Below are 24,288 nucleotides of genomic sequence, written 5' to 3' on the forward strand. Positions count from 1 at the left end.
ACACACAAATATGAAAGGACTTCACTTTCATTTCATCCAATTTATTTTTCTATGTAGACTGTCTGATATTTGTATTATCTTTTATTTCATATCTATTTATTTATTTTTTTTGTACAAAGCGAAGAAAGTATCTCAATAGAAAAATTTTGCTGTGTTTACATTTCCTAAATTTTATAATTTGATACCTCTCATCATTATAACCTCTTTCATGCAATTGCTCAGACATTACATCTTGTACACTTTAATTATATTCATCTAAACAAACAAACAAAAAAAAATCATTTACATTGCCTTAGTAAATCTGTATATAACTCAAGTAATGATCCCTACTTTGTAGTAATCAAGTATCAACTGTGTGGAATATTGTCAAGAATAAAATTAATTTGTCTCTCAATGCTTTGTAAATGAAATACATGTCTCTTAATAAGTATTCTCACAGCAAGATAACATGTGTCTATTCCACAAGCTTCAGGATTACTATGTATACATGTATGTTTGTGCACTGATAGAAATATGTTGCATTGATCATGGCTGTTTTCATTTAGATGGCTGACAATAACCTTTTGCTGTACAATGATCTGCATACAGGACATACCAGTGGAGTAGAATCTCTCATAAAAGATTCAAATGTCTCTAGGCAGGTTTTATGGAAAATATGGGAACATGACAAAAGAAAAGCTACTCGTTTTGGTGAATTTGAAGTGTATGGTATTCCAGAAAGATCCTGAGTTCTGCACTCCAAATCAAATATAGAGTTTGTTTCAGGAATTAGTCCATTATCAATAGTTATTGAAGTAACACAAATGGGACAGTCCAAATGTTCACGTTGTAGAGCCTGTAAAAAAGAGATTGTTTTTTAAAAAGTAATTTAAACTTATATTCTCTTAGTGATACCTAAGTCTTAGATGATTTGTTATTAAAAAAATTATAATTGAAAACCCTATACTTTTAATCACACAAAACACAAAAATAAATGTCTCAGGCACTTTTAGCAGTATGCTCTTCAATTTTTCAGTCATTAACTTCATCTTTACAGATTAATTTTAATTATCTTTTCTTAATATTTACATCTACATTACATTTTTATTTCTAATCATCATTAAGTATCTTATTCTCTGATGTGGTGCTCCATCATGACCACAGTCAAATGACTGAAACTAGTAAAGAGATAGTATCAGGGTGGATTTAAAATAACAATCTTTATTAATAAATTAGGAGTCTTATCCACTGATGCATGTACTAGTGGCAAGAATATTATTACCTTCGATTTCTTACTTTGAATCTAGTCTGCTTTTACAAGGGTGAGTCAAAAAGTAATGCCATTTTGTTTAGGACAGGCATAATTAACAACACAGGAACATATCATACATCAAAATGAAACTGGTCCTCTGTGGATCACATCCCTACTTCTCAATATAGTCACCATTTCTCTCAATAGCAATGTTCCATCTTTGAATGAGAGCATGTATCCCTGCCCCATAAAATTCTGCTGACTGTTATTTGAGCCACTTCTTCACTACAGTTTTCACTTCCTCATCACAGGAATACTGTTTGCTTCTCAAGCCTTCTTTCATGGGGCCAAAGAGATGATAGTCTGAAGGCAATAAATCTAGTGAATATGGAGGATGCGGTAAAGTTGTCCACCTGAATGTGTGTGGTTGAGCATTGTCATGCAGAAGGAGGACATTGTCAATTGGCAAGTTGGGTCTTACTCATTGAATTCTTGCTCTAAGCCTCACTAGGGTCTCAATGTAGGCCTCAGAAATCGACCAGAATGACACCTTGAGCATCCCAAAAGACAGTCGCCATGATTTTACCAGCTGACTTTTGTGTCTTGAACTTTTTCAGTGGTGGTGACGTAGAGTGGTGCCATTCTATTGGCTGCCTCTTTGATTCCGGTTCATAATAATGAACCCATGTGTCATCACCTGTTACGAGCCTTTGAAAGAAGGTGTTGTCTCTTTGACTTTGTTCGAGAAGTTCAGTGCAGGCATTGACCCTGTCAGTCTTGCATTCGGTAGTCAATTGAAAAGCCAAGTGATTCGACAATGTTGTAAGCACTTCTATGGATCACTTCAAGGTTTTCTGCCAACTCATCAAGAGTTATGCACCTGTCTTCTCTGATCAGAGCATCAGCTTTTGCTTTATTAGCAGGATTCACAAGAGCGGACGGATGGCCAGAACGGGGTTTATCGGCTACACTCACAGTTCCAACCTTTTCATCTTTCAGATGACGGACCCACCTGCATACATTGCTATAATCCAAAGTATTGTCCTCAGAGATATTTTGTAATCGTCAGTGAATGTTCACAGGGGTTCCCCCCTTAGCAACAAGAAATTCAATCACTGCTCTTTGCTTTTGATGTAACTCTAAGGGGGCTGCCATTTTGAATTTTCGTTACCAGTCTAAAAACCTGAAAAGTAAGAAACAAAATACTCCAGAGCATAAATGATATAATCATTTATAACTGGGAAAATTTTCAGTTATTTTTATCAAAAACTTCACATGAAATAAAGAAAATGGCATTGCTTTTTGACTCACTCTCGTATGTACACATTCATCAACCATAATACACCTGATAGCTATCAGAAACTACACAGATGAAAATGTAGTGAAAACGTAAACACTAAAAAATAAGTAATCTCTAATGATGAATTATTTTGAAAAATTATTATATATTTTATTTTATAATGGAAATAACAATAAATTAAATATAACTTGATAATTAGGCATTGAGCCATATGCAAACTGTACACAAGTGTCTTTCTAAAGGACACATCTTAAATTTAGAATCTTACTCCCTGGAATGCAATGTTTACCTGAAAATAATTAGTATGGCTTGCTAAATATGAATAGCATACAGTTCATCAAAACTAAAATTGTCTTGTTATTATTAAATGATATCAAATGTAACCACACATAGTTTAATATATAGTGCAATGACACCTGGATAAAGATATTTGCAATCTGGTCAATCACTAATGTATTACTTGCAATGCAGTTTCTGAAGAATCTTGAGACTTATTTCTTTTTGTTGTTTTAGTCATGTTTATTTAACTCTGCTTACATTCTTCAAAGAGATTAAATAAAATATAAGCACTTTACAAATTTAATACTCCTGGATACATTCCATATTCAATTCATTTTAATTAATTAAAATTTTGAAGTTGTGCCCCTTATTTTTTAAAAATCAAAACTAAACATTTAGATTATGATTGTTCTCACCACTGAGTGTATAATTTTAATTAATTAAAATGTTTTTAGTTTATTACATCAAATTTTCCACCACCCAACTTTAGCAGAAAGTTGTCACTGACTGAGTTTATAGTGTATCAAGCCACCTGTCAAAAATGAAACAGAATAAGCTCAACTTATCCATGGACACTATATGGAAAGGTCACTCTCTGCATGACAATAGAAGTAATACAAAGGAGTATCTAGTTAGGAAACATCAAATAAATTATTCCATTTGTTATGCAAGTATAACCAATGTTTATCTCATTCAAGTATGAGATAACAAATATTCATTGATTATTTGACACAATAAACTAATTCTGGAGGCAAAGGACAATATTATACATTATAGAGCACCACCATGTAATGCAATGATTATCTTTAAAACTTATTTTTGGATACTGAATGCTTTTATTCTTTCAAAATTATTTTCAAAAAGATCTTTCAAAACTTTTCATCTTTCTGAAATTATTCTTCAGGAGAATTTTGTGACTTGAAATTATTTTGCTAATGTTCTACTCACCTTTGATTTGATCTTTTTCCATTCTTCCAAGCCAATATAGCAGTGATTGAAGGAGTTAAACAGTTGACGGTGTGCTGCAATACTCTGATCCATTTCCTCCAAGAATTCATCAACACCAATATCGTAACTTTTAAGTGTCTTGTCAACAATTTCTTCCAACTATTAGAAATAGAAAAAATAAATGACAACATGACAAGCAGCAGGTCAAAAGAATGACAACCAACTGCGTGAGCTGACAAAATCTACTTACCCTCTTAGAATTATAGCATCATATTTTTCTCATAGTAAATGTTTCATGTATTATGCTTTTATTTTCATATAATGAGTAAGAAGATAAAGTATATTACCTACTCCAAACAATACTCTCCTGAAACTATTAATATATATATTAATTTATATTTATATATGTGTATATATTATGCATATGTATATGTGTATATATATATTCCTGATAGATGGCAACACTGAACAAATGTAGTGTTTTCACACCTTTTTACCATAAGAGATATTTTCTTCACAGTAACTGCAGTGAATTTGCCTTTTAGCAGTTGAAATATGTCACAAACATATTTTAAATAACCTAAATTTTGCTTATGCCTAAACACTACTTGGCACTAACATTTTGTTATTTTCCTCAATCGTGCAATATACCAGTGCAAATCAGTCAACAATAGATCACTCTTTTGCCTACTGACTTTGAAGCCCTACAAAGGAATTTTGTAAGGACTGTGCAATCAGGAGAGGTGACGAGGAAAGGCTCCTTAGCACATTGCTCGGTCGATACAAATAAAAACATGAAAAGAGGATAAATGAGTATAAGTGCCAGAAGGAAAAGAGAGACACAACAGGTAGAAGGTTTAAGAGAAGATTTTATTGATATGTCAACTTGTGTGTCTGTGTGTGTGAGTGTGACATATAAACATAATAATAGACAGGCTGTCATGTAAACAAAGCGTATGTGTATACGAACATGTGTGTATGTGTGTGCGAGAAATACAGAGCATAGAAAAGAGTCTATAAGGACATTAAAAGAAAGTCCAGACACAAGAATGGTAAAATGCCAGTTCGTATCCAAGGTACACAGTGGTAGAGGTGCTGTAACATGGAGTTGAGGCCACGTAGCAGAGCCGGAGGAGAGGCACATGTCATGAGAAGTTGTGGCTTCAATGCTGCTGCCGGTTACTTGGTACAGGAGTTCTTGCAGGTCAGATTCACTGTTAACCAGGGTGAAGTAATTCACAGTGTTGAGATAGAACCTGTGCGAGTGCTGTTGGTGGTGTGTACGTAGAAAAGTTGGTGCTGATGCTAAGAAGCTGGAGATGATGAAGATGGAGGTCCGTAAGCTGCTGAACAAAGTGTTGGTGTTCTCCATGTGGCTGCTGTTGTGTCGTTGCTGGAACTGGCTGTGTGCTCTGTGGTCAGCAGCTAGACCTCAGAAGGCCTGAAGCCAAGAAGACTGACAAACTGTGATGGTGAGAGGCTAGCTATTTATACCATACTGTCGGCTCAAACTGGGGTTCAGAAAAGACTGTCTCATGCGACCTTATCTGAAGGCTGCAATTGGTCAGATTGCATCTTGGCGCTCAATAGAACAGGAGATAAAATGCGCCAATACCAACCAATCAGAGTGGTAGACACAACAGGGTCCAAAAGTGTGGCCAAAGGTTAGCTGTTATCCACTATGTCCGCATCCATGTATATATAACAGAGAGAGAGAGAGAGAAGATCCCTTAAGGTGTATGCTACAGGAAGATGGTATGATTTTAATATATTAGGCCACCTGGCATCTTCTCAAGGCCATGTTTTCTTTCCTATTCCCTCTTCCTTTCGTTTATTTTTTGGACGTTTTTGTATTCATTCTGATTAAGCTCCATGTACTAGCTTGAATATCCTATGAAGATGAAGAATATTATTTTCGCAATTTTTTCCCAGGCACTGACTGACATTGGAAGCAGAAACGGCCGTAAGAATTGTTATGTCACATAAATGTTATGTCATATTTTATATTAAAAATAATCTACTGATGTGGTCCAATTGATTTGTTTGTTGATCTAAAGTTATCTCCATTTTCTGATTGTTTAAATTTGATTCCTGATAAACTTTTGTTTATTCTGTTGTTACCTGTACCCTACAAGCATAGTGTGCCTGCATACCTATGCTCAAAGATAACACAGGTAAATGATACCGATAGTAAATATGGATATTTTTATCTCTTAGTCGGTTACTATAACCATTAACTCTGCTTACCTTATATATTTTACCAGACTTCTGCAACTGTTTTGGCAGGATTTTTACAGCTGGATGCCCTTCATAACACCAACCACTCAGCAGAGTGGACTTAGTGCTTTTTATGTGGCACAAGCCCAGATGAGGTCACTTTTGGCAAGGTTTTTACTGCTGAATGCCCTTCCAAGCACCAACTACTTTACAGTGTGGACTGGGTGCTTTTAAGTGGCACCTGCACTGACAGGGTCACCAAGTACTTGTAAGACGAAAACTTCAAGAGGGGAGGAGGCATTGGAAGAGGTGATCTTGTGTTGTATGATGAAAAGGTTATATATATATATATATATATATATATATATATGTATGTATGTATTTATACATGTATACATATACTCACACACACACACACATATGCAGACTCACACTTCATATGTGTACATGCATGTGTGTGTGTATGTGTGTGCATGTGCATATTTGTGTATATATGTTGTGCTACTCAGTTAGTTTTTGCCTGAAGCAATATTACCCAAAACGTAAGTTTAGTGTATATATCTAAAAGTTCTATTTACCTTTTTTTCAAAAAATCTCCTTCTCAGGATAGGATTGCTTGGTGGTGTTGTTTCTCTTAATTTTGTGTACCATTTTCGGACAACATAACCCCGCCATGCTGCTTGAATTCTGTCAGCAATGTTAATATGTAAATAACAACATTTAATTATCTGGATAGCATTGAAATCATCATCAGTATTATCAATATCACTTTCATCATCATCAATTCTGTCATCATCATCATTATTTTCTGGGAGCAACTTCTTTCAGCTGTTTTCATAATTGTGCTGACTATAAAAACAAACAACCTAAATTTCATAGTTATTATATTAATGAACTGGTTAAATCTAATAACCATTTAAGAATTTAGTGCAGCTTTCTTTCAACTGGCCATTTATAAACCAGTTGAAGGCAAACTAAGATTTAAAACAATTTACCATGTATTCTGATGTACCAACCTACACCTTTGTAGACCCTCTGACAAGGTAGCCAATGCAGCTGATGCTCAGCTTCAACTTTTGCATATTGTTGACGAGAGGAAAAATGTGAATAGAAAAAATTTCAGAAGGTGATACACTTTCTTTGAGTTGATTAAACAAGGATGCCCAATCACTGCTAAAGTACAAGATTAAAACAGTGATGTATTTAAAGGCCAGAATTGAAAATCCCTCATCGTCCACATTTGTCTCATTCCCTCAAACACTACACACAAGACTTTGCTCAAGACTTCAGAAGTGAGAAAAGTCTTGTGTAGTGTTTGAGGGAATGAGACAAATGTGGATGATGGGGGATTTTCAATTCTGGCCTTTAAATGCATCACTGTTTTAATCTTGTACCTTAGCAGTGATTGGTCATCCTTGTTTAATCATCTCAAAGAAAGTGTATCACTGGTTCTAAAAGTTCAACATATAATCATTTAAAAGTTTTAAAAAAAAAGGCATCTAGCATTCAGTACTATGGCTGAGATGATGTACTCACGTACATGGTTGCATTTTTGTAGTAGTGCTGTTTTCTACCTTCGTGTATTACCCTGGTTTCATATTGTTGGTATCGACACATTGGACATGACTTCCTGTTGCTGAATTTCTCAAATGCCTGGAGACAAGTCTATCATGTAATAATATAAATGATATTCTTCAAACCTCTGCCCATTGACTATGAAGCGTTTATATATAATTTTTTTTTGTTTAGAAACAAATTCCATTTTGAAAAAGAATAAGATATGAACAGCTTCACATCAAGCTTCTTAATTATCTGGAAAACCATTTTGAATATAGACAGTGTGTGATTATTCAATAATCTATCCTAAATGAAGATCATCATGCACAAAAAAGAATCTTCAACTTTGGCTTCTAAGAGACAATCATAAAGAAAATGGCTATGAAGTTAGGATGCTAGAATGCTTCATGAAGTAAATTCTTTTATAGCTGTTCTGCTTTGGCCTTAGTGAAAACATCATCATACATTCTTTATTTGGCTAATATTTAATATAGTATTTCTCTTTTGCTATTGAGTAATCATTTATAAATTTTTTTTTAAAAGTTACACCAGCAATTTGTAGCAAATATGTTTACATCATTTAGGAAAATTGATGTAAAATCTTAGAAAATGTATATTGTTTTGCCTTGCATTGGGATTTAGTATTTAAAAATAAAATGAAACCTAAAATAATGGTAAAAAATCTTCAGTTACATGTATATATCAGATGTTACAAATTTTAACACATTATCACCAGAAATTAAAAATTCAGTTGCTTAAGTCTGCTTGAGTAAAGCTAACCAGAGTTACTCACCAAAAATATTAATTGCATTGCTTCCTGGAGAGAAATTAACTATCTGAAGTGACATGAAATTACAGACATATCGAATCTGTTTTGAATAATTATAGTTACCTTATGGAAGACGTGTGAACAAGAAAGCAGCACCTGAAATACATAACAGAGATAATACACACAGATTCATCCAATGATTACTCAACAACTCAATTTTTGCTGATCAATTTATTCATATATTCCAACTACTGCTACTACTACTACTACTACTACTACTACTACTACTACTACTACTACTACTACTATTGCTGCTGCTGTTGTCATAATAATCCTTTCTATTGGAAGTACAAGGCCTCAAATTTGGGGAAAGGGATTAAGTCAATTACATTGACTCCAATGCGTAACTAGTACTTATTTAATTGACCCCGAAAGGATGAAAGGCAAAGTTGACCTCAGCGGAAGCTGCTGCTGTCATAATAATAATATTAACATTGAATTCTTACTTAGACTGAGGCTAGAAAATTTATATACAAAGAGAAAGTAACTGTGTAACACTCATAATTGACTGAAGGGTTGGCAGAATTGTTAGCAGGCCAGGTAAAGTACTTAGTGGCATTTCATCCATCTTTACATTCTGAGTTCAAATTCCGCTGAGGTCAACTTTGCCTTTCATCCTTTCAGGGTCAATAAAATAACAGCTGAACAATGGGGTCGATGTAATCAACTTGCCCACTTCCCCAAAACTTGCTGGACTTGTGCAAAATTTGAAACCATTACTATTACTATTATTACTTAAGACATTGCACGGTATTCAATATCATGATGTTGTTGATTGAAGATATTGTGTTTACCGAGGATTTGTACTAACTGTCAAGTCACAACAAGAACCTCAAACAGACAATACTTTACACAATATGCATGTAGTTCCAAGTGAAGCTCATTTTTGCAATACACCTAGATTGTAGGGTATTTCTAATGTTTCCAGATGTTTCTTCAAGTTGGGTGTATTGAATCCAATGCTCCAGTGACAACAGGGACAACCTTTATGTTTGACTCTCAGAGCTATCACATCTTGGTGATCTTAATTCTCAGATCTCCATATTTATCAATCTTTTCTCTTTCTTTCAAAATAATATGCTGATCTCCTGGCACTGCCATATCAGTTATTTGGTACTCTTGTTTGTCCCTCCTAAAGGTTACTATATCAGGCCTTTGATGTTCTAATACCTTGTCTGTCTGGAAGTCAAAGTCCTAGAGGATCTTTGCTTTCCTCTTTTCATTCATTCATTACCTTCTCCAATGTATGTTAGTACCGAAGCACCTGTTACCTCGTATCCATACTTCTGGCATAGTAACCAGAGAAGGTTTTGGCTATCTTGTTGTGTCTCTGCTTTATCATTACCAAGGCAGTAAGCTGACAGAATTGTTAGCATGCTATATGAAGTGCTTACTGGCATTTTGTCTGTCTGTACATTTTGAGTTCAAATTCCATTGAGGTTCAAATTTCACTGCCTTTCATTGTTTCTGGATTGGTAAATTAAGTGTCAGTTGAGCACTGAGGTTGATGTATTTGTTTAGTACCCTCCCACAAGATTTCTGGCCTTGTACCTATAATAAACAAGATTATGCTACTGCTGCTGCTGCTGATGATGATGGTCGTCATCGTTGTCATACAAATAGGAAAATTCAATTAACTATACTCCTGATTTCAAAACCTTGCATTACACTCCAAGGACAGAATGAAACAGCTACAACAAAATGATTAGCTAAGGTTTACAAGTCTGAAAAATAAAAAAAAAACATCACTATTTATAAAATATTTGCTCTTAAATCAACAAACTTGAGATTCTTCTCCAAAATTTTCTTTACAGATAACACATGGTTGACAAGAGTCATGTCGTGAGTTAGATTGCTCTTTTACATTCTTCCATTCAAATTCTGATAACTGTTTTGCTGGGCATTCAACAATACCAAGTTTCTGTGCTACAAAAGATGAAATTATAATTATAGTGGATACAAATGTTGCTTTGTTGGATGATTTTTCCAGTCAGTCATATTTTCCATTATATAGAAAAAGGAGGAGAGAGAGTAAAAGTGAGGTACAGAGAGAGAGTGAATATAAGAGGTGCAGGATGAGTGCACATACTTAGCTTGGTGGCAGGTAAAGAATGAAAGAACACTACACACATAGTGGGTGAGAAAGAATCATAGAGATAGAGTGGGGAGAGGGAGCAAATGACAGATTAGTTATAGGAGATGTTATTCAAATGAGAAATTTATTATTTATTTTTATTTTAAGGTAATTAACATTTTTTTTTTACAATTAGTATTCATTTCATAATTTTGTATACGTAACAAGAAATTATATAAAAGTTAAAAATTATAATTATTGTATGTAAGCCATATTTCTTGATGAGACAAAAATATATTTCCAAAGTTATGCATCATATGATAGGCAACACTCTCATCTAAAGACATATATATATATGCCTATGTGTGTGTATGTGCACATGTGTGTGTGTGTTATAATGGAGGCACACAAAGCAGTGTTGGGAAAGAAACAAACTTAGATCAGTTCAAATATGTTTGGGACATATTTGACCTGTAAAAAGGCCATTTTTATTGTGGTTCACCAAGGAAAAATTTCTTGCATCAGGCAACAGCCATTTAGAGTGCTCCCTGTGGACCGATGAATGCATTTCAAGCTCCTTAACTATTGTCAGCACTGGATTCCAAGCAGGATAACCCTGAAATGACTTTGGAAATCAAAGCTTCCTTATAGAAAATCAGTAGAAAATATTCACTAACTGCATGCAAATGGCCACCAGGCTTGAAAAAATTATATAGAAGGATTGTAAAGTAGTGTTGCAGGATAAACAAGGCTTTAGATCAATTTGAATATGTTTGGAACATAGTTGACTTGTAAAAAGTGATCCTTTCAATTTTATGTCCTAATCATGAGTAAAAGTGTTCTCTTGACCTAATATTATCTTCACTTGTTTACTAACTGCTTTACAAAGAGTACTGGGTGCATTTTATCAAGGCACTGGCACTACTGAATTCTTGCATGGGAATAGTGAGGACATTTTAGTCATCACTATTCTATGATGTATTTGTTTGCTCAAGGTAAGTGACCAAGAGGTTATCTAAAAGAGGGATTGATGATTGAAGAATCAGGATGATTGAGTGGAGCTGGCAAGAGAGTGATGGTAGAAATAAAGTGATTGGGGTGAAAGGGTAATAGAGAGTGATGAAGTGATGGATAGTAACAGAGAAGGACAATTGTCTGTGTAAGTGATGGGTGTCAAGAACAAGTGACTTGAAGAAGAGGTCCTCATGACAAAAAGTATAGAAAGGCTGACATCAGGGAGTTCTGGGTACTACCAACTTTACTAACACTTGCCACATAATAGTGGATAGAAAATAAGTTGGATGAAGAGAAAAAGAGAATTACAGAGAGATGGGTGATAGAAGGATGAGCAATACACTATATGAGTGGTAGAGAGACGAGTAGTAGGGAAATGAAAGAGCATCAAAGAGGCAGGAAAAGCAGCAGACTCAACAAGTACATACTGAGTGAGAGACCTAAAACATGCATACACACACACACACTTCCTGGTCTCCATTACTACCACTATTTTTAACATTTGATTTACCACACTTACATGAGGTTAGGTCTTCTCCCGCATTCCATGTTACCTATTGACATAATTCTTAATCATCACGTTCTTGAGATGCTGCACCACTTTTTGCTAAGTCTTCCTTGGTCTCATACAGGTTTCTTTTTTTATCTGACTGTCAACCTTCATACTAATCACAAGCTCATTTCAGCACACAACTCCCTCTTATATATTGTATCTGATTCCTCTTATAGCCAGTTTTTGTCTTGGTTAATCTACACCTCATTGTTTACACATACTAATATTAAAGAGCCAGTGTAGCATACTCACTTTATAATTTCATCCAGCTTCTGCAAGTCTCCCATAATCAGGATCCATGCCTCACTATTTTACATCACAGTTCACACAGTAGCATCATGCAATCTGCCTTTCACTTTGAGAAAGAAAACCTTTGCTGCTAGCAGAAATGTAATAGCATCTCAAACTTTCTCCAGCCTGTTGTTACTCAAACTTCTATACTTTCAGAACAGCCACCTCCATTACTAATTATGTCATCTACCTAACAGAAGCTATTAAGTAATTCCATAGAGCTTTCTGGACATTTGATGAAATCAGTTTACAATGTGCCCTTAATGCTTATTATCCCCGTGTATAAACCACAAATCATGTTCACCCTCTCCATTAATCTGCCAGTGATTACATTGGCAGGCTAATTTGCGTCCATAGTTTACATGGGGTACAATGCAAGGAATTTAGATGACTATATTATTGAGGCAGTGTTTTATGGGTGGATACCTTTTTTATTGCACACACACAAACATACACACACACACACACACATCAAATTAATCTGCAAAGTTAATTTCAATACTTGCCAAGTGAAAGTGATGGAGCCGCATCAAGTACATATTCAGCTTGTACCTTCTCAAAGGGGAATTTTGGAAGCTTGGTAGAGGACTGTCCTTTTTGTAAAGAGATCACATTGAAAAGAAAGCAATACCAACAATTAAAGCCAGTGGCTAATAGATTTTAAAATTTTTTGTTCATAAAGGCATATTGCACATTTTCTATATTAACTGATTAGCATTTGTTGACAAATATGCTACATACAGAACATATGTTCAATTGTTGTCATCCCAAGTATTTTTACTTTTCTAGTAGTTCTAAGGAGAGGGAAAACTGGGGATAAAAAATGTGCAGTTCTGGTCTTGTACAATTATAGCAGCTGAGTAAATAGTGCTGCAGTTAGAAGTGTGATAGATGGATAAGTGCTATGAAGATGAGTTTTGGAGGCTTGATTGGGTGTGGGGGTCATAGACATAAATTATATATCTTTAGGACCTCATTTTTGCTGAAGGGTAGAAGTTTTCTCAAGCCTAGAAAATTGCCAATTATCTCAATCCTTAGTTTTCTCCCCCATAAGGAGGACTTCACAACTTCAGCCCACATCTTCTTGGGTGTCATTCTTCCACAAGTCCCATCCACATTTAGCGATCAGCACTTCTATGTGCAGTTTTTCTCATCCATATGCATCACATCACCATACCAGCACAGTTTTTTTCTCTTGCACTCCAGATTCGATGCCATTTATGCACAATTTTTCTCTCAATGCATTTACACTTTATCATACATGTACACTGACGTTGTACATCCAGTGGAGCATGCTAGCTTTGCAGTCTACACATGTCTTCTGGGTCTACATTTCACTGCCATACAGTATAACTATCTATACACAAGCATCATACAATCTGCCTTACACTCTTAGAAAGAGAAACCTTTTGTTACCATCAGACATAATAACCTTCTGAACTTTCTCCAGCCAATTCATATTCTAGAAATTATACTTTCAGAACATCCTTCTCTACTGCTAATTAGGTTACCTAGGCAACAGAAACTATCTCCTCCCTCTAAGGATCCTCCTGGACATTTGAGAAAATATGTTTCCTAGTTGCTCTTAGTATTTATCACTCATGCACATCTTCCACAAAGTCTATTTTCTTGTGACTCTATTGCACCTCTTTTGTGTCCATAGTTTACACAGTGTACACTGAAGGGAATTTTTACCTACTCCTTTTCAACATACCAAACAAGGCTATTTTCTTGAAGGAATTAGCATACTATCTGTTTCCTGCTTATAAAAATTATAGTCTTTGCTAAGTTAACTTTAAAGCTCTTTGATTCCAGGTTTTGCTTCCACGCCTGGAAGTTCTTTTATAATCCTACAACAGATTCAACAATAAGAACAGGATCATCAGCATAAAGGAGTTCTCATGAACAACTAGTCTAAAATTCCTCTGTTCTGGTCTGGAGGACTATGATAAATAGAACTAAAAGCCAAGCCATGGTGAACTACTTCTACAGTAAATTTGTTGAACTACTTAATGCTAACTCTTAAGTTACTAACAGAGTAACCACCAGATCAAGGAGCAAGAGGCAATATTGAAGGCTTTCTCCAGGTTGACAAAAGCCAAATGAAATAGTTTACTTTTGGCTAAACAGCTTTTCTGAAATTGCCTTACTAAGAAGAGAGTATTAGCAGTACTTCTCCCTGTCACAAAGCCAAACTGTATTCTAATTAGTTGACCTACAACTTTGTCTGTAACTTTCATGACCTGGTCCAGCAATTTCATACTGCTGTAATTATTTATTCCTTTCTTAGATATTTCCTTTACCCTTGCAATAGTGTATTTAATACTGCTACATCAGTTGTTGGATATATCTTCCTGTACAACTTGATTAACTCTACAGATGACCACGCTGTATCTCATTCTGCCAGATAGCTTAAGAATTTCTGAAGTAACTTCTGATAGACCAGGGTTTTTTTCTAGTGCAATAATTCATTTTATATTAAGAAAATAGTTTAAAATAATGTTATTCAGTTATGACTTACTAAGTCCACTGTCAACCACTGCTTTGATATTCTTCTTTCTTGTCATAGAGTGGTGTGAAGGAATTCTCGTAACTGTTTTATTCCCAGATGCCTTCAAACTTAAATGGTCTTGAATAGCTGCAGCAATTAAAGCTGCATTGTAGTTTTGGGGCATCTAAAAAAAAAACCAGAAACATATGTAGATATATAGATGTGTACATATAAAATTGATCGCATTCCTATATTTTTCTTCTCCTTTTCTTAATTTTTTACTGTTCTTCAGGGTATAACTTTTAACATTAGATCCTCTTCCATTTCTTTTCATTTGGCATATTTATTTTCATTGTACACGCTCTTTGGTTATTATTAATTCATTTGACTTTTCTGCACTTTTTCCACTATGTTTCACTTACTTAATTTTTCCTTTAGAGCTTGGGAAAACACTAGCCCAGTCATATTGTCAAGTGATTACTAAAAAAACATTTAAAATAGCCTTATACAAATTATATGCTTCTCAATTGGCAGTGTCTAAGGTTAGAGAATTGAAATATGGAATCTTGTAGCTTACTTCACTTTTACTTGATATTTTGCTAAACATATTAAGCTATCAATCTTTAATAAAACAGTCAAAACTTGAGAAGCCATAATTAGTGCTTTTACTGAATTTGTAATTGTTAAACCTGAAGAATTTTATAGAGATTGCATATTATCTTAGAGGATCATTGGAAAAGTTCTTGCTTCAAATGGATTTGATTTACATCATTTTTTTTTGTTTGCTGTTGTTATTTGTATCTTTCTTCATTCTACTTTTCAAAAACATTTCAGACACAACAGCCTCATAAATATTTGTCATCTTCATTGTCATTCTTATTCATTCAACATTGATTAATAACAGAGCTTGGGTTAACGTTTATAGAAGAAATCCCTTGAAGATTGTAGCTCTTAGGAAAAATGAGACGAAGTGGTTTGTACAAGCTTCCAGAAATGAGGAACATTTAGGATGATAATAGAACAAAAAAAAAAAAAAGAACTTGCACTGTGTGTCCTTGGAGAGTTGGGTACTCAGTATATTAATCCAGAATAGCACAATGAGTGAAGGACTGCTAGATGTATGACATGACCATTTGTGTATGTACCAACTCACTCTAATGTTTGTTACTCTATTACTTTATTTAAATTAGATATTGTCTTAGATTATATATTGTATGATATTGTTTTGAACTCATTTGTTGGTGCTTTGGTAATGTTCATCATCATCATTTAACGTCTGTTTATCATGGGTTGAATGGCTTGACAGGAACTGGCAAAATCAGGTACTGCACCAGGCTCCATAATCTGTTTTGGCTTGGTTTCTACAGCTGGATGTCCTTCCTAATACCAACTACTTTACAGAGTGTACTGTACTGGATGCTTTTTATGTGGCACCATCACCAGTACTTTTTATGTGGCATCAGCACCAGTGCTTTTTGCATAGCACCTGCACCTACACCAATGCACCTTAGTTTTAGGATATCAATTTTGTTGTGGTGGATAATTGAATGAATGTCTGCTAGGATTATACACCTATGGGAAGACTTAAACTACCATTTAGTTTAGTACTACTGTCAGGCACCTTGGGTGCCTTTACCAGAATTCATTATGTTACAAGCACTTAGGACTAGTTCTCCAGCTTATGCATACCTTCTTCCTACCCAACCACTAGTTTTGGAGGCCCTGCAAAGAGTCATAGATACTGCCTTTTCTCCGTACTGAAAGATTGAAAAAATTCTTTGTAATACCATTTGAATTAAAAGTATATGTTTGTTTTTTTTTTGTGATATAGATACTACATATTCATTATTGGTTTTATTGCTGGCGGTAGACCACAATCAATACTAAACTATATTAACTGCATATTGAGATATGGCAAAATCAAATGTTTTATTCCCACCAGAATCACATGACTGATTTGTATTTGCCGAAGTTGTAGATCATAAAGATTTAAATGTTATATAGCCTTTTTACTGCATCTTTATGAGTCTTTAGAACTATTATGAATTCAGGTACATTTTGTTTCTTATTTATTAGCAACAAAAGTTCCTGTGAGTATTGCACAAGATCTGATGTGAAGCGTGTAGATATTTATTTCTCAGTGTGTTATTTGTAGAGCTTTAAACGATAGTTTTATATTTTATCCTTCTTAGGCTCTCTGGCTATTTAAAATGATTTAAAAAAAAATGTTGTGGAGTCGGGAACGGTTCAACTTTATTTATTTGGGAACAGCTGATTGATCAACCTGAAGTGTTATTTAATTATTATTTTTTGTTGTTGTTTTGTTTTATCCACCATGATCAAGTACAGATAAAAGCTGAAATTTATACTTCGAACGTCGAGCACGAAAGGAAATAGTATGGACATACTGCTCTATAGGCTATCTACAGAGCCCTTATGCAAGGCAACATCATTGTTAAAAAGGAACAAACAAACAATATTGATAAAAACGCGAGAAGTTCTCATCACATTGAAATTTACGAACTGGTTTTGATTTCCTAATGCACTTGAAAAAATCGCTATGTCAAACAGTAAAGAAGAAAGTGTAAGTAGTCATGCCCATGTAATAACTCAATTTTACGATTTAAGATTGACTTTGCTTTTCAGCATCAGTACAAGTAAGTATGCTATTTAATATATTGAGCTTCGATTGACTATAATCTTTTCAGATTACAAGAAAAAAGTATCGTACTTCCCTTTTACAAGTTCCAACCAGTTGGCAGTGGCCGTTGTTTGCAAAACAAATTACATAAAAAATTATATATTACTAACATAATACAATTAAAAGGAACAATGGAAAATATAGGTAAATAGATGAAACAGTAAATAATAGAAACAAAGTCAATATTACTCAACTGTTTTGTGAGATTGCATTATTTACGAAAGTTTCTCTATAGCAGTTCGGATACATCATACTATGCCGGTTACGTTACTATGACAACAGACTTAAAACTTTTTCTCTTTCATGAAAAGCTTTTCATCATATATGGTAAAATAATATTTACCCTAATTCAAATTGTGGTTTTTACGATATTGTAACTGTTTAAAAATTTACCCGTATATGTTACTTTTTTTTGTCTTTCATTATGTAGCTTTTCTTCAGATATTGTAAAATGTTTTCCCTCATTAAAATTGTGGTTATTATGATACTATTACTAAAAAGAAATTAGAGTCTATGTAATTTTTTTCTCTTTTACTTAACAACTTTTTATCAAATATTGTACAATAATGTTCACCTGAATTAAAATTTGGGACAATCTTACGTACCATCATAACCTAGATAAAGAGGATAGGCTGATGAAAGGAAAAAAAAAACGGTAAATGACGTTGTCTATTAATACCAAAAGGTTGCCAGTGATATTCATTGCCATACTGTAATTATTTTTAAAAAATTAAAACTACGAGTAAATGTTATCATTTAATAAACACAACCTTTTTGAGATAAACACCAAAGCGAGTGGCACTGATCAAACGAAACTACATTGGTTAATATCTAATTTAACACCTGGCCGCCAAAAAGTTTTTTTTAAAGTATAATAGATGTAAAAAAAAAGTGTAGTAAACAAATCTGAAGACCAAAATTTGCGCAAACCAACCGGGAGGTGAGGAGAGGACTTTTGAAAAATTCACACGATCCCTCTCATAACTATCAGGAAAATGGATATCTTTCAATGAAAGTTTATACAAATACTTTTTAAACGGCATAGATTACAATTATAAAGAAATTCGTGGAGAAAATCTTTTTCCGAGGCGATGGTGGGAGGAGTTTTGGATCAAGAAGACCATATAAGTTGGGATTTCTCCGTTTTGACAAGAGATTTTCCAATTGTTTTTCACCACAGCCCTTCGAAATGATTTTATTTTTTTACTCCTCTCCTCCCTTAATAATAATACCAATGGACCACACGCATGCTCCATTTGTGGGATTTAAGCATTAACAACAACAAAAAAATAGTAATTTAAATATTTACTCCCACCTTAATTAAGCGAGGCCGTGTGTGTGTAAAATGAATTATCTTTTACATACCTTTGTTTTTTAAATCCCTCCTTCTGGGGAAAATTTCTTCCGACGGAGTGTGTGTGTGTGAGATTTGGGGAAAATTCACACGATCCTATTTTTTCCCTCATAACTTTCAGGAAAATGGGTATCTTTGGAAAGACTTCCGCCCACCCCATTTTCTCCCAAAATTGTTTATTTAAAAAATTTATTTTGCCAAAACATCTCCAATATTTTAAATTACAAACAGAAACAATCAGGAGCGGAGTGTGGGATTGAAAAAAATCATAAATTTTCAAATTGTTTTTTTTTTTTTATAGCATAGATGTGTTTATGAAAAGAAAATATTGAAAAAAAAAATCAATACATGCGAGAGTGAGAAAGAAACGAGGTGGGTGTTTTGGGATGTGCTAGAAACGACAGCCGAAACTCCCTTAAACCACACTTTTTCCTCTGAAAATATTTACAATTTTTTTTTTTTTACCGAAAAGGCTCGTCCCATAGCTTTTAAGCGCAAAAAATTAGCCAAAATCGATCCGGAGGTGGGATGTGGGGAGTAAAAAAAATTAACTTATGTTGTCTTCCTGATCTGAAACTCCTCTCCCTACCCCTTCGGAAAAAAATTTTCCTCACAAATTTCTTTATAATTGTAATCTATGCCGTTTGAAAGGTATTTGTATAAACTTTTATTAAAAGATACGGCAAGACTTCCGCCTGTCCCCCTCCCTCCCACCCTTTCTTTCAATTTTTTTTTTTTTGGAAACAAACCCCTCTTTTTGGCTTCGGGGAATACGAATCTGCAAAAAAATTGGCAAAAATCGACATTTCTAAATTACCCCCACCCCAATTTCCTTCATTTTAAACTTTTTTCAGAATTTTTTTTCTTCAAAATATGCGGAAAAATACGGACATTATGATTCGGACAAAAATTTCAAAAGATTTCTGTACTTACGGTAACAGTTTTAGGGTTAGGGTTTTAGGGTTAGTGTTGGGGGGAAAAAGTCAAAACTGAAGAAGTTAGGGGGAAGGAGGGGAATTTCACAATGCCGATTTTTGGCAATTTTCCCGAACCTCCGTATCCGAAAACGGGGATATTTGGCAAAAAAATGTTTTTTTTAAATAAACAATTTGGGGAGAAAAGGGGGGGGGGGCGGAAGTATTTCCAAAGATACTCATTTTCCTGAAAGTTACGAGGGAAAAAATAGGATCGTGTGAATTTTCCCCAAATCCCCCCCCCCCGTCTACTCTTTCGGAAAAATTTTCCCCACAAATTTCTATATGATTGTAATCTATGCCGTTTGAAAGTATTTATATAAAATTTTATCAAAAGATATCCATTTTCCTGAAAGTTATGAGGGGGAAAATCGTATCGTGTGAATTTTCCGAAACTCCTCTCACTAACCCTCAGTTGGTTTGCTTGCGCAAATTTTGGTTTTCAGATTCGTTTACTACACATTTTTTTACACCTATTACACTTGTTTTCTTTTTTTTTTATGGTGACTGGGTGTTAAACTAGATATTAACCCAGACGGTTAAACATTTATAGAGATTATATATCATTGTGTCTATCTCGGCGAAAGAGGGGTTCTAGTAATTTGATCAACGGAACTAGCTACTTATATCATAGTGTAATTGGTTGAACATTCCACTCTAACAGAATGTTCTGTTAGGCTCGTGAAGTCTCTGGGTTACAAGTACAGCTCATCCGATAGATTTCCACTCAATTTCCATTTACATACTTTCACTAACAAATCTGATGTTATAATAGAAGACACGCACTCATGGTACTGCGCCGTGGGATCGAAATCAGAACTTCCCGAACCCCTGATTTTTCCCATGGAAAACGTAATTCTAAGTAATTCTTTACTTTGGAACAAAACAATTGCAATGTATTGATAAATTTTAAAAGGGAATTTTGAACGTTACTGTTCTTCATTTCCTACTCTTTTAAAAAATCAAGATGTTTGTGCGTTATATAAATTATTTTTTCAAATTTTGATATAACGCTAGCAGTCTTAAGGGAAGGCGGTTAGTGGATTACGTCGACTTCATTATTTAACTGGTTGACGCCGTAGAGATGAAAGGCAAAGCTGATCTCAGCGAGATTTTAAAGTTCGACACTTTAACAATTCTGCCAAACAATCTTTTCAAGAAACCTCAGAGATAAGAAGTTTTGACAGTTTTATTCTCTGAAGGGCATTGGTGTACAAGTAAGTACATGTTCCACGTGAGAATCATAAATGACTTGCGAACATAATTGGTCGAGATCATAATAACCCATGTTACAAAGATTAGACGTATCGAGCTAATGAAAGGGCCAATAGCTCTTTTTTACAACTTACTAGAATTAGTTATAGATCTTCAATTATACAGGTGTTGGATAATGTATTCCTGTTCCTGTATAAGAATAATTTCAACTGCAGCTTCAGTTCACAAATAACTTACTCCTGTAAACAACTCCTACAATAAATGCAATGATTTTTCACATCCAGAGTCTAGTTTTCTATTCTCTCAGAAACATTTCATGTTCTTTCATAACATTACTATCTTGACTGTCTGGGACACATTCTACCAGTATCCGAAGTTTGAAAGTGTTTAGTTTAAAAAAAATTAATTAATCGAGTTGCCCATTCCAGTCAAACCGTTCAACCCATGCCAGCATGGAAGATGAACGTTAAATGATGATGATGATTATTAGAGAGAAGAGTTGTTACAGGAAATGTATTACTTCGCTACCCTTATTAAAATAACGAAACAAACCAAACACAGAGCCTCTATGCAGTTGTTCGGAACGCAATATGCAATGTCTCGTCTCCTAAAAATGGGGACGGTCACAGTTAAGACGTCTTTGATTACAGATCTGACCAAACAAGATTTCATTAAAAAAAAGCATAAACCTAAGAACTATCTTTCTTCTAAAGTTGTGAAATAAAATTAGAAATTTAATTCTTTCGGGAATCATAAGGATGTATAGAGCCAATGCTTTAAACTGACTGTCTTTGCATTTGGCACATGAGATAGTAGCTTGTTGGATATGGTAATGTGCTAATCTAACGCCGATTGCTTTCAGTAGGCTCATAGAAAAATATTTTTAACGATTGCTGATGTTCAGCCCTGATCGAACAGGCTTTGTAGCCATGATTGTCCCGTCTTTTTTCTTCCTTCTTTCTTCGGTGTATTTGTATATTTAATTATAAAGAGAGATGAGTGTGATGGGGGAAGGATTTAATTTGGCTGTTATTTCTAGCAGATTGAACAACCACATAATGATTCTTTATTGGCTACTATAAGGGAAGCAACATCATACTTTTTTGCTTTTATTTCTCCATTTATTGGCATTCTGATTAATGTTTTCATAAACGTAGGCTTTTACTGCATTGACGAAGTAGTGTTCCCGGAAATAATAATATACTTTCTAAACGACAGTCAATTAGTTATCAAGCGAAAAATCCCCACAACCTTTCTGACTAAAGGTAGAAAGAAATGGAGTTATATCCCTTGTTCAAAAGACGCTACACGAATGCCTGGCATTTAAAAAAAATTGTGGACTATACTTATAGTAAGTATGTGAATAAATATGAGAAAATGTCAGGAGTTAATGTAAGAAAATGTGATGTCTTTAATTCAGTTAATATTAGTTAAATGAAAACACGTTTGCCAGTAATATGTAATTTTTATGATACAGTCATTTGTTTTAATTATACACTATATTTAACACGCTATCATAAAGCTAGTATTTTGATGACACAGGCTATGTTATGTATAACAGTTATAAAGTGTAAGTGGGTAAATGAGAAATGCATCAAGCCGAGTTTGTAAATGACAGAAGAGTGTTTGAGAATCACTGACGTAGAGGCCATCTACAAATATATATTCATTTTATTTAGAGAATTCTACTAAATGGTCTTTCGTTTGCTCGTCCCTTCTGTTTAAGATGAAATTATTTATAGCTACTGATTTTAATATCAACTTTCGGAATTAAAATATCTTCTGGCGGTTTTCTAATACATGTTTTAATCAATATCAAAATCACATTATAGATGGATTTCTCCTGGTAAGATTCATAATCAAATATACTATGATACAGTTTAAAAATTATAGGAAAATAATGTTGAAAAAATCAGAACATATCCAAATGCTGACTGCAATAGTGGCCATTAAAATCTAAATTTCTCCTTAATAGTAATAAAAACGATCTCGTTTGTCCTCTTTCTGGAAAGAAAAAGAATCTCAGATTTTTTAGCATTGTGCTGGTGGCACGTAAAAAGCACCATCCGAACGTGGTCGCTGCCAGGCCTGCCTTACAGGCTCTCGTGCCGGTGGCACGTAAAACCACCCACTACACTCTCAAGAGTGGTTGGCGTTAGGAAGGGCATCCAGCTGTAGAAATTCTGCCAGACCAGACTGGGGCCTGGTGCAGCCACTGGCTCTCCAGACCTCAGTCAAACCGTCCAACCCATGCCAGCATGGAAAACGGATGTTAATCAATGATGATGATGATGATGAAATAAACAACAAAATCATTAACCAGATAATAGTTACAGGAATTATGATTTAGAGAATTTAGGTCAGTCATTGGCAAACTGCAGGACTTTCTAAATGGTATGCCTAATGAAATATTATCTTCAGGTTTTTAGTAGTGTACCCTCTCTGATGATGAGGAATGTCTTGTGCAACCCACTTTCAGAAAAAAGGTTACCCATACCTGATTTAGGCTAATAAAAACGGAACAAACTGAAAAATAATAATCTGAACTCAGTATCCTATCCTAAATCAAAATATTTTCAGTGAACCCCAGGGGAAGTATAACTAGAGTGTACAATGTTCACCTATGTGTACAGCTGGGGGAGCTTCTATGCAGGCACTGAACCTTCCCTCCATTCACACCTTACCATCTTAACTCAAAGATATACATAAAGATACCTTACCATCTTAAATCATAAGATATACATAAAGACAGTGTTCAAAAGCAAGAATGCTTTTCATCATAGGTCTGCTCAATCAGAGTTGAATCTAAGGATTTCTGTGTACAAGGTAGATAATAAAGTCTGAAAACAAAGTCAAACTTTGCACTGACTACAGAAAAGAAAACATTATGATGCTAGAGAAATGAAGTATGATCTGTTGAATGTGATATATTAACTTGTATGAAATGAAGTTGTTGAGTTTTAAGTGATATATGCTGTTGAGACAACTTCCTTGGTAATGACGTGTTGCAAATGAGTGATGAAAAAGTATTGTATGTTCACAGTTTCAATTTCAATTCAGTTTATTTTTACATGTAGTCCCCAAAATAACAAATTACATTAAAATAAGTCATATAAAGTAATATATTGTAATGCTTGGAGATACAACAAACATAAAAATATTTTTTGCTTACATTGTTAAGATGTATTGAATGTGTGATAGTGAAGGTAGTATCATTTCCAGTGACTTATTTCCTAAACAAAAATACAATAGATAAGGTA

At 34.4% G+C, this 24,288-nt stretch overlaps 2 protein-coding genes across 7 annotated transcripts in view; one reads left to right on the forward strand and one right to left on the reverse strand.

The window, feature by feature from the left end:
• Positions 1 to 25: 25 nt before the first annotated feature.
• Positions 26 to 24,285, reverse strand: LOC106878405 (RING finger protein 32). Of its 6 annotated transcripts, none has more exons than XM_014927610.3 (9): positions 24,201 to 24,285; positions 14,815 to 14,968; positions 12,800 to 12,886; positions 10,145 to 10,287; positions 8,425 to 8,457; positions 7,516 to 7,640; positions 6,554 to 6,662; positions 3,759 to 3,917; positions 26 to 835 (listed from the first exon to the last, which is right to left on the reverse strand). In XM_014927610.3, the coding sequence occupies exons 2-9, from the start codon at positions 14,966 to 14,968 to the stop codon at positions 542 to 544; spliced, it is 1,104 nt and encodes a 367-aa protein (XP_014783096.1). In that variant the 5' UTR covers positions 24,201 to 24,285; the 3' UTR covers positions 26 to 541. The 6 variants fall into 6 exon arrangements, with proteins under 6 accessions (XP_014783096.1, XP_089210285.1, XP_089210283.1 ...); XM_089354159.1 differs by lacking the exon at positions 24,201 to 24,285 and adding an exon at positions 21,163 to 21,546; XM_089354157.1 differs by lacking the exon at positions 24,201 to 24,285 and adding an exon at positions 18,851 to 19,552.
• Positions 16,764 to 24,288, forward strand: part of LOC106878403 (STE20-related kinase adapter protein alpha) — a 45,937-nt gene continuing 38,412 nt past the window's right edge. The window contains exon 1 of the mRNA XM_014927605.3: positions 16,764 to 17,368. Within this exon, the coding sequence (XP_014783091.1) occupies positions 17,345 to 17,368 (24 nt within the window). The 5' untranslated portion in view covers positions 16,764 to 17,344. The remainder of the gene's footprint in view (positions 17,369 to 24,288) is intronic.

Source organism: Octopus bimaculoides, chromosome 6, assembly GCF_046866305.1.
Source record: "Octopus bimaculoides isolate indiv1 chromosome 6, ASM4686630v1, whole genome shotgun sequence".
In the NCBI taxonomy this organism is placed as follows: domain Eukaryota; kingdom Metazoa; phylum Mollusca; class Cephalopoda; order Octopoda; family Octopodidae; genus Octopus; species Octopus bimaculoides.

What these genes read in the sequence shown, in the direction of transcription:
- LOC106878405 (XM_089354156.1), bottom strand. An exon ending in TACTACAAAAATGCAACCAT is followed by an intron (nt 6,663 to 7,515) that starts GTACGTGAGTAC and finishes CATTGCTGACAG; the next exon opens with AATTCAAGCAGCATGGCGGG. An exon ending in GGAAAAAGATCAAATCAAAG is followed by an intron (nt 836 to 3,758) that starts GTGAGTAGAACA and finishes TCTTTTTTACAG; the next exon opens with GCTCTACAACGTGAACATTT.